At 36.7% G+C, this 17,832-nt stretch overlaps 1 protein-coding gene across 4 annotated transcripts in view; it reads left to right on the top strand.

Annotated features, from left to right (window-relative positions):
• The window catches only part of SENP7 (SUMO specific peptidase 7), a 255,859-nt gene that overhangs the window by 191,709 nt on the left and 46,318 nt on the right, over positions 1-17,832 (top strand). For all 4 annotated transcript variants that reach the window (XM_064374570.1, XM_012476798.2, XM_012476793.2 and 1 more), the window contains 2 exons: positions 13,226-13,341; positions 16,894-17,075. In XM_064374570.1, the coding sequence (XP_064230640.1) occupies positions 13,226-13,341; positions 16,894-17,075 (298 nt within the window). The remainder of the gene's footprint in view (positions 1-13,225; positions 13,342-16,893; positions 17,076-17,832) is intronic.

Genomic DNA, 17,832 nt, shown 5'->3' with positions numbered 1-17,832 from the left:
CCTCAATCCCTTGACAGGCCCTGTGTGCTGTTCCCCTCCTTGTGTCCATGTGATCTCATTGTTCAACTCCTACTTACGAGTGAGAACATTCAGTGTTTGGTTTTATGTTTTTTTTGTTAGTTTGCTGACAATGATGCTTTCCAGCCTCTTCAATGTCCCTGCAAGGGACATGAACTCATCCTTTTTTATGGCTGCATAGTATTCCATGGTATAGATTTGCTATATTTTCTTTATCCAGTCTATCATTGATGGGCATTTGGGTTGGTTCCAAGTCTTTGCTATTGTGAACAGTGCCACAATAAACATACGTGTGCATGTGTCTTTATAATAGAATGATTTATAATCCTTTGGATATATACCTAGTAATGGGATTGCTGGGTCAAATGGTATTTCTGGTTCTAGATCCTTGAGGAATCACCACACTGTCTTCCACGATGGTTGAACTAATTTATACTCCCACCAACAATGTAAAAGCGTTACTATTTCTCCACATCCTCTCCAGCATCTGTTGTCTCCAGATTTTTTAATGATCACCATTCTAACTGGTGTGAGATGGTATCTTATTGTGGTTTTGATTTGCATTTCTCTAATGGCCAGTGATAATGAGCATTTTTTCATATGTTTGTTGGCCACATAAATGTCTCTTTTTGAGACGTGTTCATATCCTTTGCCCACTTTGTGATAGAGTTGTTTTTCTCTTGTAAATTTAAGTTCTTTGTAGATTCTGGATATTAGCCCTTTGTCAGATGGATAGATTGCAAAAATTTTCTCCCATTCTGTTGGTTGCCTGTCAACTCTGATGATATTTTCTTTTGCTGTGTAGAAACTCTTTAGTTTAATTAGATCTCATTTATCTATTTTGGCTTTTGTTGCCATTACTTTTGGTGTTTTAGTCATGAAGTCTTTGTCCATGCCTATGTCCTGAATGGTATTGCCTAGGTTTATTCTAGAGTTTTTGTGGTTTTGGGTCTTATGTTTAAAAACATATGTTTAATCCATCTTAAGTTAATTTTTGTATCAAGTGTAAGGAAGGGATCCAGTTTCAGCTTTCTGCATATGGCTAGCCAGTTTTTCCAACACGATTTAAATAGGAAATCTTTTCTCCATTGATTGTTTTTGTCAGGTTTGTCAAAGATCAGATGGTTGTAGATGTGTGGTGTTGCTTCTGAGGCCTCTGTTCTGTTCCATTGGTCTATATCTCTGTTTTGGTACCAGTACTATGCTGTTTTGATTACTGTAGCCTTGTAGTATAGTTTGAAGTCAGGTAGCATGATGCCTCCCGCTTTGTTGTTTTTGCTTAGGCTATACAAGCTCTTTTTTGGTTCCATGTGAAATTTAAAGTAGTTTTTTTTTTTTCTTCCAATTTTATGAAGAAAGTCAATGGTAGCTTGATAGAGATAGTGTTGAATCTATAAATTACTTTGGGCAATATGGTCATTTTCACAATACTGATTCTTCCTATCTATGAGCATGGAATGTTTTTCCATTTGTCTGTGTCCTCTCTTACTTCCTTGAGCAGTGGTTTGTAGTTCTCTTTAAAAAGGTCCTTCACATCCCTTGTAAGTTGTATTCCTAGGTATTTAGTTCTCTTTGTAGCAATTGTGAATGGGAGTTCACTCATGATTTGGCTCTCTGTTTGTCTGTTACTGGTGTATAGGAATGCTTGTGATTTTTGCACATTGATTTTGTATCCTGAGATTACTGAAGTTGCTTATCAGCTTAAGGAGATTCTGGGCTGAGACAATGGGTTTTTCTAAATATGCAATCATATCATCTGCAAACAGACAATTTGACTTCCTGACTTCCTCTTTCCCTAATTGGAGACCCGTTATTTCTTTTTCTTGCCTGATTTCCCTGGTTAGAACTTCCAATACTATGTTGAATAGGAGTGGTGAGAGAGGGCATCCTTGTCTAGTGCCAGTTTTCAAAGGGAATGCTTTTAGTTTTTGCCCATTCGGTATGATATTGGGTATGGGTTTGTCATAAATAGCTTTTATTATTTTGAGATACGTTCCATCAACACCTAGTTTATTGAGAGTTTTTAGCATGAAGGGCTGCTGAAATTTGTTGAAAGCCTTTTCTGCATCTATTGAGATAATCATGTGGTTTTTGTCATTGGTTTGGTTTTTGTAATGAATTACTTTTATCGATTTGTGTATGTTGAACCAGCCTTGCGTCTCAGGGATGAAGCTGACTTGATTGTGGTGGTTAAGCTTTTTGATGTTCTGCTGGATTCGGTTTGCCAGTGTTTTATTGAGGATTTTTGCATTGGTGTTCATCAGGGATATTGGCCTGAAATTTTCTTTCTTTTGTTGTGTCTCTGCCTGGTTTTGGTATCAGGATGATGCTGGCCTCATAAAATGAGTTAGGGAAGAGTCCCTTTTTTTCTGTTGTTTGGAATAGAATGGAATAGAAGGAATGGTGCCAGCTCCTCTTTGTACCTCTTGTAGAATTCGGTTGTTAATCTGTCTGGTCCAGGACTTTTTTTGGTTGTAGGCTATTAATTATTGCCTCAATTTCAGATCTTGTTTTTGGCCTATTCAGATATTTGACTTCTTCCTGGTTTAGTCTTGGGAAGGTGTATATGTCCAGGAATTTATCCATTTCTTCTAGATTTTCTAGTTTATTTGCATAAAGTTGTTTATAGTATTCTCTGATGGTCATTTGTATTTCTGTGGGATTGGTGGTTATATCTCATTTATCATTTTTTATTGTGTCTATTTGATTTTTCTGTCTCTTCTTCTCTATTAGTCTGGCTAGCAGTCTTGTCTACTTTGTTGATCTTTTAAAAAAAAAAAAACTGACTTCTGGATGTATTGATAGTTTGAAGGGGTTTTCGTATGTCTACCTCCTTCAGTTCTGCTCTGATCTGAGTTATTTCTTGTCTTCTGCTAGCTTTTGAATTTTCGCTGTTGCTTCTCTCTCCCGGTGCAGTCTCTCATGGCTTCCCTAGGCTAGGGGAGAAAAATTCCCCAACCCCTTGCGCTTCCCTGGTGAGGCGATGCCCCACCCCGCTTTGGCTCGCCCTCCGTGGGCTGCACTCAGTGTCCAACCAGCCACAATGAGATTTTTGTCCCTTCAAAATTTATATATAGAAATCCTAGCCCCTCTGATGGCTTTAGTACGTGGTGGTGGGCCTTTGGGAGGTAATTAAGTCATAAAGGAAGAGCTCCTTATATAAGAAACGTCTTGGGGCCGGGCGCCGTGCTCACGCCTGTAATCCCAGCACTTTGGGAGGCCGAGGCGGGTGGATCACGAGGTCAAGAGACCGAGACCATCCTGGTCAACATGGTGAAACCTCGTCTCTACTAAAAATACAAAAAATTAGCTGGGCACTGTGGCGCATGCCTGTAATCCCAGGTACTCAGGAGGCTGAGGCAGGAGAATTGCCTGAACCCAGGAGGCGGAGGTTGCGGTGAGCCGAGATCGCGCCATTGCACTCCAGCCTGGGTAACAAGAGCGAAACTCCGTCTCAAAAAAGAAAAAAAAAAAAAAGAAAGAAAGAAACGTCTTATTTTAAAAAAAAGCTCAAACCTTTGTCATCAGCCTTGTGAGGTTATGGTGAAAGTATGGTTGTGTCTGAACCTACAAGTGGGCCCTCGGTGCCTTGATCTTGGCCCAGTCTCCAAAACTATGAGATACAATCTATTTTGTTTATAAGCTCCCTAGTTCATGGTATTTTGTTATGGCACCTGAATGGGCTAAGATGCTATTTCTTTTAAATGTAAAATGATTCTGTCTTTTGTTTTCATATTATTTGTTTGAATACTAGAAAGGCAGATTCTAGTAGTTTCCTGCTTGTTTTTCCTTTTTAAGAATCAGTCTTTCTTTTCTGCATTTACCTCATGAATACTAATATTCTTACAAACTAGAATAAGTTATTTGCTTATTATACATATTTTATGGGCTTCTAGCCACTTTTTTCATCTGTTGATTTTTCTTAATAGAATTAATTTTTCTAGAGCACTTTTGGGTTCATAGCAAAATTAAATGGGAAGTACAAAGACTTCCCGTATAATCTCTGTCCCTACATGTTCACAGCCTTCCCACTGTCAACATCCCACACCATTGTGGTACATTTATTATAATCAATGAGTTATTTTTGAATTTAAGTGTTCTTTGTATATTTTTGATATCAGTTATTGATCAGATATGGCTTTTCCAAATATTTTCTTCCAATCTGTAGCATGTCTTTTTCTTGACAGTTTCAAAAAGGTTGATGTAAGAAATTCATTATTCATTTAAAAAAAAATTTATCTTAATGTCCTAAGAACACTTAACATGAGACCTGACCTCTTAATGAATTTTATACGTGCAATACAATATTGTTAACTGTTGGCATAATACTGTACTTGAGATCTTTAGAACTTTTTCATCCTACGTAATTGCAATTTTGTGTCTAGTAAATTAACAGTATTCCATTCCCATACCATTTCCCTCCCCCATTATATTCTCTGATTCTTTAAGTTTGACTAATTTAGATAGCCTCATATAATTCAAATCATGTGGTATTTGCTCTTTGAACAGGCTTATTTTGTTTAGCATAATGTCTGTTTTTAAAGTCTTGTTTTAAGTTTAGGGGTATGTGTGAAGGTTTGTGTCATAGGTAAACTTGTGTCATGAAGGTTTGTTTTACAGATTATTTCATCACCCAGGTATTAAGTCTTATACACAGTAGTTGTTTTTCCTGATCCTCTCCCTTCTCCCACCCTCAACTTTCCAATAGGCCCAGTGTCTGTTCCCCACTACGTGTCCATGTGTTCCTATCATTTAGCTCCTACTTATAAGTGAGAACAGGTGGTATTTGGTTTTCTGTTTCTGCATTAGTTTGCTAAGGATAATGGCCTTTAGCTTCATCTGTGTCCCTGGGAAGGACATAATCTTATTCTTTTTTATGGCTGCAAATTATTCCATGGTATATATGTGCCACATTTTCTTTATCAGTCTATCATCGATGGGCATTTAGGTTGGCTCCATGTTTTGCTATTTTTAATAGTGCTGCCATAAACATACACATGCAAGTGTCTTTATCATAGAATGATTTATATTCCTTTGGGTATATACCCAGTAGTAGGATTGTTGGGTTGAATGGTAGTTCTGTCTTTAGGTCTTTGAGGAATGGCTGCACTGTTTTCCACGATAGGTAAGTAATTGATGCTCCCACCAACAGTGTATAAGTCCTCCCTCTTCTCTGCAGCCTCGCCAGTGTCTTACTTTTTGCATCTGTAGTAGTAGCCATTTTGACTCGTGTGAGATGGTATCTCATTGTGGTTTTAATTTGCATTTCTCTAGTTATCAGTGATATTGAGCTCTTTTTCATGTGATTGTTGTTCACATGTATTTCTTCTTTGGAAAAGTGCCAGTTCATGCCCTTTGTCCACTGTTTAATAGAGTTGTTTTTTTCTTCTAAATTGGTTTATGTTCTTACAGATGCTGGATATTAGATATTTGTCGGATACATGGTTTGCAAAAATTTTCTCCCCTTCTGTAGATTGCCTCTTTACTCTGTTGATAGTGTTTTGCTGTGCAGAAGCTCTTTAGTTTAATCAAACCCCATTTGTCAATTTTTGCTTTTATTGCAATTGCTTTTGGTGTCTTTGTCATGACATTTTAAAAAGCTTTTTAAATTATACTTTAAGTTCTGGGGTACATGTGTAGAATATGCAGGTTTGTTACATAGGTACACATGTGCCATGGTGGTTTGCTGCATCCATCACCCCATCATCTACATTGGGTATTTCTTCTAATGCTATTCCTCTCCAGCCTCCCACCCTCCTACTATCCCTCCCCTAGCCCCCTACCCCCTGACAGGCCCTGGTGTATGAGTTTCCCCTCCCTGTGTTCTTATTGTTCAACACCAACTTATGAGTGAGAACATGTTTGGTTTTCTGTTCTTGTGTCAGTTTGCTGAGAATGATGGTTTCCAGCTTCATCCATATACTTGCAAAGGACATCAACTCATCCTTTTTTGTGGCTGCATAGTATTCCATGGTGTATATGTGCCACATTTTCTTTAGTTGCTTATCAGCTTAATGAGTTTTTGAGATGACATAATGGGGTTTTCTAAATATAAAATCAGAGACAATTTGACTTCCTCTCTTCCTATTTGAATAGCCTTTATTTCTCTTGCCTGACTGCCCTGGCCAGTACTTCCAATACTGTATTGAATAGGAGTGGCGACAGAGGGCATCCTTGTCTTTTGCTGGTTTTCAAAGGGATGCTTCCAGATTTTGCCCATTAAATATGATATTGGCTGTAGGTTTTTCATAAATAGCCCTTATTATTTTGAGATATGTTCCATCTGTACCTAGTTGAGAGTTTTTAACATGAAGGGATGTTGAATTTTATCAAAGGCCTTTTCTGCATCCATTGAGATAATCATGTGGTTTTTGTAATTGGTTCTGTTTATGTGATGGATTAAATTTATTGATTTGTGTATGTTGAAACCAGCCTTGTATCCCAGGGATGAGGCCAACCTGATCATGGTGGATAAGTTTTTTTGCTGTGGTGCTGGATTTGATTTGCTGGTATTTTATTGAGGATTTTTGCATCGATGTTCATCAGGGATATTACCTGGAGGTTGTTGTTGTTGTGTCTCTGCCTAGTTTTGATATCAGGATGATGCTGGCTTTATAAAATGAGTTAGGGAGGAGTCCCTCCTTTTCAATTGTTTTGTAATGGTTTTAGAAGGAATGGTAGCAGCTCTTCTTTATGCCTCTGGTAGACGTTGGCTGTGAATCTGGCTGGTCCTGGGCTGCTTTGGTTGGTAGGTTATTAATTACTGCCTCAATTTCTAAAAGGCCATTCTGTGCTTTTTAATTAGGGCATTTATCCCATTTACATTGAAGGTTAATATTGTTATGTGTGAATTTGATCAATGTTATCATGATGCTAGCTGGTTGTTGTGCACAGTAGTTGATGCAGTTTCTTCATAGTGTCATTGGTCTTTATATTTTGGTGTGCTTTTGCAGTAGCTGGTACCAGTTTTTCCCTTCCATATTTAGTGCTTCCTTCAGGAGCTCTTGCAAGGCAGGCCTGGTGGTAATGAATTTTTTCAGCATTTGTTTGTCTGGATAGGATTCTATTTCTCCTTTACTTATGAAACTTAGTTGGGCTGGATATGAAATTCTGGGCCGAAAATTCTTTAAGAATGTTGAATATTGACTGCCAATCTCTTCTGGCTTGTATTGTTTCTCCTGAGAGGTTCGCTGTTAGTCTAATGGGCTTCCCTGTGTAGGTCACCTGGCCTTTCTTTCTGGCTACCCTTAACATTTTTTCTTTCGTTTCAGACTTGGAGAATCTGATGATTATGTTTCTTGGGGTTGATCTTCTCCTGGGTTATCTTGGTATTCTCTGTATTTCCTGAATTTGCATGTTAGCCTGTCTTGCTAGATTGGGGACATTCTCTTGGAGAATATCCTAAAGTGTGTTTTCCAGCTTGTTTTCATTCCCTGTCTCCTTTTGATACTTCAATCAATCATAAGTTCAGTGTTTTTGGAAGTCCCATATTTGTTGGGGGCTTTGTTCCTTTTGTTTCTTTTTTTTCCTAATGTTGTCTGCATGCCTTATTTCAGCAAGGTGGTCTTCACACTGTGATATCCTTTCTTCCACTTGGTCGATTTGGCTATTGATAGTTGCGTATGGTTCACGAAGTTCTTCTGCTGTGTTTTTCAGCTCCATTGGGTCATTTATGTTCCTCTCTAAACTGGTTATTTTAGGTATCAGCTCCTGTGATCTTTACCAAGGTTTTTAGCTTTTTTACATTGGGTTGGAACGTGCACCTTTTGCTCAGCAGCGTTTTTGTTAATCACCCATCTCTGAAGCCTGCTTCTGTCAATTTGTCCATCTTTTCCATCTGTTCAGTTCTGTGTCCTTACGGGAGAGGCGTTGCAATCATTTGGAGGAGAAGAGGAACTCTGTCCTTTTGGGTTTTCAGCATTTCTTTTTGTTGATTCTTTCTCATCTTCATGAGTTTCTCTGGTTTTGATCTTTGAGGATGCTCATTTTTGGATGGGTTTTTTTGGGGGGGACTTTTTTTTGTTGTTGATGCTGTTGTTGCTTTCTGTTTGTTTTTCTTGCATTGGTCAGGTCCCTCTTCTGTAGGGCTGCTGCAGTTCACTGGGGGTTCTCTTCAGGCCCTGTTCATCTGGTTCACTCCCATGCCTGGAGATGTCACTCAAGGAGGCTGGAGAACAGCAAAGATGGGTGCCTACTCCTTCTTCTGGGATCTCTGACCTTGAGGGGCATCAACCTGATACCAGTAGGATTGCTCCTGTATGGGGTGTCTGACAACCCCTGTTGGAGGGTCTCACTCAGTTGGGTGGCTCAGGGAACAGGACTCATTTAACAAAGTACTTTGACTGTCTTTTGGTGGAGGGGTGTGCTTCGCTGGGGGCAAACCCACTCATCTGGGCTGCTGGGATTTGTGAGAACCACTAGGTGGAAAGGCTAGTCGGCTGGTCTGAAGAGACTACAGCCACTACTCCCCCTGGGGCTCAGGCCCAGGGAGATCTGGGTTTTGTTCCTGAGCCTCCAGCTGGAGTTGTTGGAGTTCATGCAGGGAAGCCCCACCCAGTGAGGAAGGATGGGCCGGGGTCAGGCCTGAAGAGGCTCTTTGGTGGGAGTCTGCCACAGCCAGCATGTTAGGCTGTGGGGGACACCTCTTGGATGAAGTTGTCCAGCCTCCCTGGCATCAGCAGTGGAAAAGCACAGCCTGGAGCTATAGAGGTGGATGCTGCCCTTTCCCTGCTCAGGGAGCTTAGCTTGTTAGGCAGTTATGAGTCCCAGTGCTGGCTGATGCTGCTTCCTCAAGGAGCTCAAGCAGCTTAGACAGCAGGTGGTTGCAGCTGTGATGCTGGTCGCTCCTCACCCCACAAGCTTGGCAGGCTTTAGCAGATTCCAGCTCAGAGGCTGTTGAGAATGTGCACAGCTTCAGGGTTGGGACGCTAGGCCCAGGTGGCGTGGGTTCGCGAGTGGGATCTTCCAATCTATGGGTTGCATATTTCTGTGGAAAAAGCATGGCTTCCATGCGTTGGACAGTTCCATGGAGAAAGCACGATTTCCCTGGCTGGGTAGCACCCTCACTCAGTGCCTTCCTTGGCTGGGGGGTGGGGGCTCCCCTGCCCTGTGTGGCTCTCAGGTGGCCGCCATACCACACTGCTCTTCCTTCCTCTCTGTGGGTCATGCCAGCTGCGTAGTCAGATCTATTGCGAGAACCTGGATACCTTGGTTGCCAGTGAAGGATTCACACCTTAATTATGGTTCTTTTCAGTGGGATCCTCCAATTGCCTCTGTTTCTAGTGGGCCATCTTGGCCTTGACCCTGATCATGTGATATTTCTTCATTAGCTTTGATGAAATCAGTTACACTAATTGATTTCTAAATGTTGAAACAGCCTTGCATACCTGGGATAAATCACGCTTAGTTGTGGTGTATAATTCTTTTTTATATTTTGTTGGATTCCCATAGCTAATATTTTCGTGAGTATTTTTGCATCTGTCTCATAAAAGGTATTAGTCTAGTTTTCTTGGCTTGTGGTATCTTTGTTTTTGGTATTAGGGCAATAGTGGCTTCATAGGATGAGTTAGGAAATAGTCCCTCTGCTTTTATTTTTACAAAGAGGTAGTGGAGAATTGGTATAATTTCATCCTGAAATGTTTGGTAGAATTTACCCATGAATCCATTTGTGTCACATGTTGTAGCTTTTATAAGTGTATTAATTATTGATCCATTTAAAAAAAATCATATATGTCCATTTAGATTGTCTATTTATTCTTGTGTGAGTTTTGGTAGATTGTGTTTTTCAAGAAATTGGTGTATTTCATGTAGCTTATCAAATATATGGGCTTATCAAATATAGTTGTTCATAATATTCCTGTTATACTTTTACTATTCTTTTCTTGTCTGTGGTATCTGTAGTGAAGTTTTAGCTTTCATTTGTGAAACTAGTATTTGGTGTTTTTTTCTTTTTCTTTTTTTAAGACGGGGTTTCACCATATTGGTCAGGCTGGTTTTGAACTCCTGGCCTCAGGTGATCCGCCCACCTTGGCCTCCAAAGTGCTTGGATTACAGGCATGAGCCACCATGCCCGGCAATGGTGTCTTTTTCTTAATCTGGCTAGAGGCCTCTCAATTTTATTTATCTTTTAAAGTAACCAACTTTTTGTTTCATTGATTTTTGTCAAGCTCCTGTTTTCTGTTCTCTGCTTACTCTGGAATTGACTTGGTCTTCTTTTACTCATTTTCTAAGTTAAAAGCCTAGATTACTTATTTTAGATCTTTCTTCTTTTTGAATATAGGCATTTAGAGTTTACAAATAAGAAAAATAAAAAATTTTATTTTACTTTTATTGATTCTTCCTCTAATGCTCTTTCTTGACATAGATCTGAGTTTCTCACCTATATCATTTGTCTTCTCTTTGGAGAACTTCTAACATTTCTTGAAGACAGGTCTACTGGCAACAGGTTATTATCTTCTTCTTCTTCTTCTTTTTTTTTTAGTCTGTGGACAGATATTTTCTCTATCACTTATTTCTCTATCACTTGTGGAGGATAATTTCACAGGATACAGAATTCTAGGTTGGTAGGTTTTTTCTCTGAACACTTAAAAGATTTCCCTCCATAATGTTCTTACTTGCATGGTTTCTGAGAAATCAGATAAAATTCTTATCTTTGTTTCTCTGTAGTTAAGTTTTTTTTTTTTTCTGGATTTTATGAACTGTTTTAAAATCTTTGATTTTTTTCAGTTTAATATGATATGCCTAGGTGTTGTTTTTGGGCATTTATTCTCTTTGGTGTTCTCTGAACTTGCCAGTCTGTGATTGTGTCTGACATTAATTTGGGGAAATTCTCATGCATTATTGCTTTTCATCTTTCCTCTGTTTCTTTACCTCTTTCTTCTCCTTGTAATATTCCCATTATGCCTGTGCTACACCTTTTGTAGTTGTCCCACAGTTCTTTAATATTATGTTATGGATTTTTAAGTCTTTTTTTTTTCTTTCCTGTGTTGGAATTTTCTATTAATATATAATCAAGTTCAGGGATTCTTTCCTTTTTCACATCCTGTCTACCAGTGAGCCCATCCAAGGCATTGTTCATTTTTGTTACAGTGTTTTAATTTTTAGTGTTTCTTTTTCATTCTTTCTTACACTTTCTGCTAATGTTGCCCATAAGTGCTTATATGCTATATACTTTATCTGTTGATAATATTTGTTTTACATTCCTAGCCTGATAATTCAACATCTCTGACATGTCTGGTTCTTGTTCTGATACTTGTAGTCAAACTGTGATTTTTTTTCTTTTAGTGTGTTTTAAATTTTCTTTTCTTTTCTTTTTGATAGTTGGACATGATGTACCAGATAAAAGCAATTACTGTAAATAGACCTTTAAGAATGTGGTGGTTGTAAGGTTTAAATGAGGCAACTGAGGCCAGTTATTGGAATAAAGAAATTTAATCAGCTCCTGGGCGAGGTTCTGCTGTCCAACAGGAGGGACCAGAGAAGTTGCGTGGACTTCTCTCAGACGTAGGGTTTTATAGGGAGTGGAGGTGTTTGATTGGTTGTGGGAGAGCAGGACGTGGACATAGCAAGCTGCTATTGGCAGGTAGGCGGGATTTCTGGTAAGCGGATCGCCCAGGGGAAGTGGGGCCTGGATGGGACAAAATGCTGTTGGGCAGGTTCTGGCGGGGCTTCTTTTGAATTTTGGTGATATTTTTCAACGGCTGGCTAGGTGCTGAGTGCAGAGCCTAGTGCCGAGTGCAGAAGTGGGCGCGGGATGATGACGTGGTTTCTAGGCGCAGGGGGGCATGTCTGAGCTCCTGGAGGGAGAGTGGGTGTGTCTGAGCTCCCGGAGGGGGAGTGGGCGTGTCCGAGCTCCCGGCGAGGCAACCGGCCTTACAGTGGTAAGATACAAGAGGAAGAAAAGCATTCTGCAGTCCTATTAGGTTTCAGTCTCTTAACCTACTTGTTCCTAGTGTTCCATTATTGGAATGCTATACATGTGGGAGTTATTTATATTCTACTGCTAAAGGTTATCACCAAGCTCTGATTGAATGATTCTCGAGGGTTGAGGAGTGGAATAATTTGACTCAGTCAGAATCTCTTTGCAAGTGAAAGTGGCTCACTCTCCCTCATAATTTTGATTATTTGGCCTTTTAATTTCCAATCTGAAAATAAAGAAAATTGTACCAAAGTAAATATGAAAATGAGCAATGTAATAGGAGCAATGACTCTTTCTTTATGACACTACACTGGCAATGTTTGAATACTGTAGCTTTTTTATTTATAATATAAGTCATTTTTAGCGTTCCAAATAATTCTCTCAAGACAAAGAGGCGTTATGTGTTATTGGTCTTTATAGTCTTATAAAGACTTACACTAGTTGCCTTAGTTGTAAATAATTTATATTTCTTGAATTATAAAACACTTTAAATATACACATAAGGAGACTAATATCCAAATAGATATCACTGAGATTTAACCAATATAATTCTTTATTTTTTTAGATTTAATTTTTTTAAAGTATTATAAGAAGTTGAAAACTTATTTATTTTATATTCCCTGATTCTGTTAGTCTCCTTCTTTAGAGTTACCTACTATCCAAATAGGCTTGACTCCTTCCAGTCTAAATTTTTATATTTTATTTTACATGTATGCATTTATACATTATAGTATGTTTTATATTTCTAAATTTTATTAGTAATAACATTGTGCCTATCCTTCCAAAATTTGTTATTTTACCAGTACCTTAGACTTTAAATTATTTTCTCTATAGGTAAAATTTATTGCCACATACTATTGGGAATTTGTTACCACACTTACTTTTTGATATATGAACCGTGCTTGAAATATAACAACATTCAGCTTTGGCTTATAATTGTTTGATTATCGGGGTAATGGTGTTCTTGGAATTTCACTTTTTAAACCTAACTTATTTAATACTTGTATAATATTACTCTCTTGCTCATTTTGCATGTGTACAATCCTCCAATGTTGATAGCCCATTTTTTTCCCCCAAAACACACATGGGGAATTTAAAGGTAGAAAAGAGAGGGTAACTTATTTCTTAAATCTGAATTCAATATATATTTTTTACCATCCAGACCATATCTTACAGTCTGCCATGTGGGACTGTGTTTGTAACCTGTTGGAGTTTTAAATATATGCCATTAGGTTTCTAAATTCATTTGGGCTGTATTAGAATTGAATATAATACAATTCTCTTCTGCAGGTGCTCAAAACAGAGTAAGACAGATAACAATTCTGTGAAGCAGCCTGCACACAATAAAGAAAAACGAAGAACTAGTGATGGCATTTCTCTTTTAACGTCTGATACTCAGCCTAAAGGTTTGTGAACCTTAGAAAACTGTTGGAATTTGAGTTTGTACGTATTGTATTTATAATAATTTTTGTTATAAATAAATTATTTCATTTTACTTTAAAAGGATATGTGAAAGTAAAGGGAGATTATTTGGCAACACAAGGAGAATTGCAAAACCTACTCTTTATGTGGTGTAGTACTCATTTCCAGATTTATTTACTCATCCCAAAACTTAAATTTGGATATTTTTTTTCTTCTTTGGGGAGACTGGGATATGGCTATGAAGTTACGTTAATTTAGCTATTTCTAGGTGTTGTTTCCATGGATATTAAAGTTACTGCTAACTTAGTTTTTATTATTAGCTTATCACTGTCTATTCGCCTACCATGAAATACATTCTCTATTCAGTAGAATTTCTCTCAACTTTAGGAGGATGCCAAAACAAACCACTATTAGCAAATTTGAAGGTAAATACTTCTAGACTTCTGAAAATTTTTCATAGGCCTCCTTGCATATAGGATTTGTGATTTGACTTCTTTTTCTTTTTTGTCTCTCTTTCAAGAATTAAAGATATTTTACTGATATTTGGAGAAAAACAATTTTACTACATTATTTGTGAAACTAACACCTTCACGGGTCTCTTGGATTATCAATAGCTTCAAATGTTTGTTGAGGTCTGTTTCTTTCTTTCTTTTCTTTTTCTTTTTCTTTTTCTGAGACAGGGCCTGACTCTGTCACCTACGCTGGAGTACAGTGGCATGATCACACATGATCACAGCTCACTTAAGCCTCTACCTCGAGCTTAAGTGATCCTCCCACATCACCCTCCCGAGTAGTTGAGACTATAGGTATGCACCACCACGCCTGACTAAGTTTTTGTATTTTGCAGAGACAGGGTCTTGCCATGTTGCCCAGGCTGGTCTCAAATGCCTGGGCTCCAGATATCTGCCTGCCTCGGCCTCCCAAAGTGCTGAGATTATAGACGTGAGCCACCGCGCTTGACCACTATTTTATTTTTGAGTGATTTCATAAGTTATTCACGATACAGAAAAAAAGTCTTTTAATGACACTGTGCAAAATCCACTTCATTTGGAGCATAGCTATTTAAAGATTCTTTTTCATTAAAAAAATATTAAAATGAAATTAGACTAACAACTTTTATTTATACAAGAAACCAGCTGAAACTCTTATAAAGGCAGTCTTTGGAAAATGTGCTGAGACTTTGTACAGATGAATTTCCAATTAGTCACTAAGTACTGTCAACGTATAATGAAAAACATTTATTTTCTTATAAACTGTACTTTTCTTAGAAATAATTACAGTCATCTCTCTGTATCTGCAGATTCAATCTACCACAGATGGAAAATATTTGAAAACACCTTAATAAAAATAATACAATAATAAAAAATACAGTGTAACAACTATTTACATAGTATTTATGTTGTATTGGATATTATAAGTAATCTAGAGATTATTTAAACTATACAGGAGAATGTATACAGGTTATATGCAAATATTTTACCTTTAGGGGCTTATAGATCCATCAGTTTTGGTATCCTGAGTCCCTGGGACCCTGAGGATACTGAGGAATGACTGTATTGATTACCAAGTAAAAATATAAGTATTTGTACAAGTGGGGTCGGTTCAGATGTTATCAAGACAAAGATTCTTACTCTACCTAGGAAAGTAATAGAATGTGACTAACAGTCCTCATATTGACTTGAGTAAAATACTTTCTGATTTGTACCCAGGAGTATTACCTCAAGATTACAGCGGCATCTTAGACATGCATAAGGGGAAAGTACATGACAAAAGAAACACTTAGTTTTTCAGTATTCCTGAAGGTACCGCTACTGGTAGGGAAAGTGTTTTTAATAAAATTAGCTGTTGAACCTTTATTGAAGCAGTGTTTACCCTCCTACATCTGATACCAGTTATTTAATAAAACTCTGTAAATTAATGGAAATTCTGAATTAAACCTTAGGTGTACCATTTTTTTTTTTTTTTTGGTAGCACGTTGTTTGCCTTTTGGAATTTGCTTTTACCACATAATACCTTGGAAATAATATTCTTTTGTTTACAGGATTTTGCTGCCTCTTTAGTTATATATGCTAGTAGTATTTTCAGGTTAAATTATATATATATTATACAAGTGGAATCCTATTTTTGCAATATTTCATTCTGTTTAACAAAGTTATTCTTTTTTCCATGAGACAGGCTTGACTGATATGCAAATAATATATTGTTTAAAATGAAACTCCTGTATAATCAAGTTTTTCTTAAGCCCTTTTCCTTTTATGAGTCTTTTTATTGTAGTATAATATTTATGTTTAGAAATTATAGTTTGATGCATTATGTGTAGAAATTGTATTTGACCACTTTCATAGTTTACAATATTACATATAAAATTTAACATGCTGTCCTAAATATTGTGTTGATGATTTGGGGGGAGTTTTATTTTCCTTAGGGAGTAAGTAAGGTATTTTCTTTCTCTGAAAATTGAAAGACAATTGACTATCTTGGAATTTTTACCCTCAATCCTGTTCCAGTGCCTTCCTTTAAGCAATGTCAAAGACAAATTATCATGAATATTAATTATTAGGAATTGTTGAAGTTAGAGTAAAAGCAAGAATAGTTTGAAGAGAAGATTTAAAAAATCATGAACTTTCCTTGAATGGAGAAGTCAGGCCAGTCAGTTAGATGAATTGAAAATGGTGAATTAAAGGCAACTGCTTTGTGACTTGCTGTGTATAAACTTTGAGTTGGTACTTGTATGACATAGATTCAGAAAGCAAAATAATTCAGGAGAACTTTTAGTTAATTAAGTGGACACTTTTAGAAGGCATTTTTGTATGGTACATCTATTTGATAACAGAAATATTAAATATTTTTAGCAATGATTGGCATGGGTTTCAAAATGATGTCTTGTTGACTTAAAAAAGGAAGCACTTCTCTAGACTAATGGATTTATTGGAGACTTAAAAGGACATAGTCTTGATTATTGAAAAGAAGAAATAAACTGATAAGTAAATTGGTAACCTTGTGAATGATCACATATTACAGTCAACTAGTGAGGAAAGATATTTTGACTCCTTTTTAAAAAGCAGCGATGAGCACTCTTTCAAATTATAGTCCCTTTCCACTAAAAAATATGTATGTAAATTACATTTTTAAAAGACTAGTTTATAAAGTCATGTTTTATCAAACTTTAAGACATGAATTTTCCAGATTTTAATAAGACACCCCCTTTTTTGATACTGAAACCAAATGTATTTATAGCAAATGGAAAAACAGTTTGGTTGCTTTGCTTTGGCTACTCTGAAAAAGAATATTTCTTCCTTATGTATTTTTCTCACCTCACAACTATTGTATAATGAACATTTACTTTGTGTATACCAATTAAAATAGGGCATGCCTTTACCTTCATCCAGTGTCAGCATGATAATTTAACAGTAGACTTCTGTTTTAATGAGGTTTGGAAGTAGTATAGCAATTTTGATGATGTTTCTTTGAGCTCTTCTAAAATAGATTCTCTCTATACTTTTTTGTCCATATTTATACTTAATTTGTTTTTTAAGACCTTAACGGTGGAAGTAGAGGTTGTCATCATCTTGAACAGGAAAGCAGAAACAAGGATGTTAAATATTCTGATTCAAAAATGGAACCTACTCTAATTTCCCGGAAGAGAAAGAGAAGGCTTAGAAATACTTTACCTGATTCTCAAAATTGTACTTCTTTGGATAAGTCAACAGAACAGACAGTAAGTAGAGGTGATATTATAGGAAATAATTTTATGCTGTTATAAAAATGAGTTGACTATGGCCAAATAATGTTCCTCTAGCTTTCTGTTTTTATTATCAGATTTCTTTCTTTCTTTTTTGGTTCACTGTTAGCTTTATTTTTAAGAAACAATTTTAAATGTAACTTTTCTTGGTGATAAAGAGTTATTGGAACAAATTTCAAATATTGTGAATGAGTAAAAAAGTTAAAATTTCTCCTTTTCTTGTATCACTGTTTCCTTAGTAGTTTGTTATATATCCTTCAGGCTTTTCTTTTTCCTTAATTCAGCCAAATACTATTCATACTGTCTAGTCACTTGCTTTTTTACTTGCTCTGTAAAATTATTATTAGATGTATTTATCAGTAGTAATTTACTCAAATTCTTTAAGCTTCTGTTTATCTGGAGTTTAGGGAATTTATTGCAAGTAAATAATTACCATATTAAATAAATACATACATTTTCTGTTTTCAAAGACTTAATATATAGGTGGCAATAAAACAGTAAGATAGCTCTTCAATTCCTTTGATCTATAAATCATTTCAGGACCTTGTAGTTTTGGGGTTGTAATTATAAACATGATTTAGATTTATACAGTAAATGAGATATCGAAGGCAATGGTTGATTTTCATAATTCTTAATGTTATATTATTAATTTTTAAATTTTTTAACCAAAGTAGTTGGTCACATTGGCATTATTACTTTTGCAAAATAAAAATATGTAGATAAATCTTATTCT

This window comes from Aotus nancymaae, unplaced genomic scaffold (assembly GCF_030222135.1).
Source record: "Aotus nancymaae isolate 86718 unplaced genomic scaffold, 86718_ANA_hifiasm-v0.15.2.pri h1tg000011l, whole genome shotgun sequence".
NCBI lineage: Eukaryota > Metazoa > Chordata > Mammalia > Primates > Aotidae > Aotus > Aotus nancymaae.
Note: the sequence above shows the minus strand (reverse complement) of the source record. Positions and strands in the feature narration are given on the sequence as shown.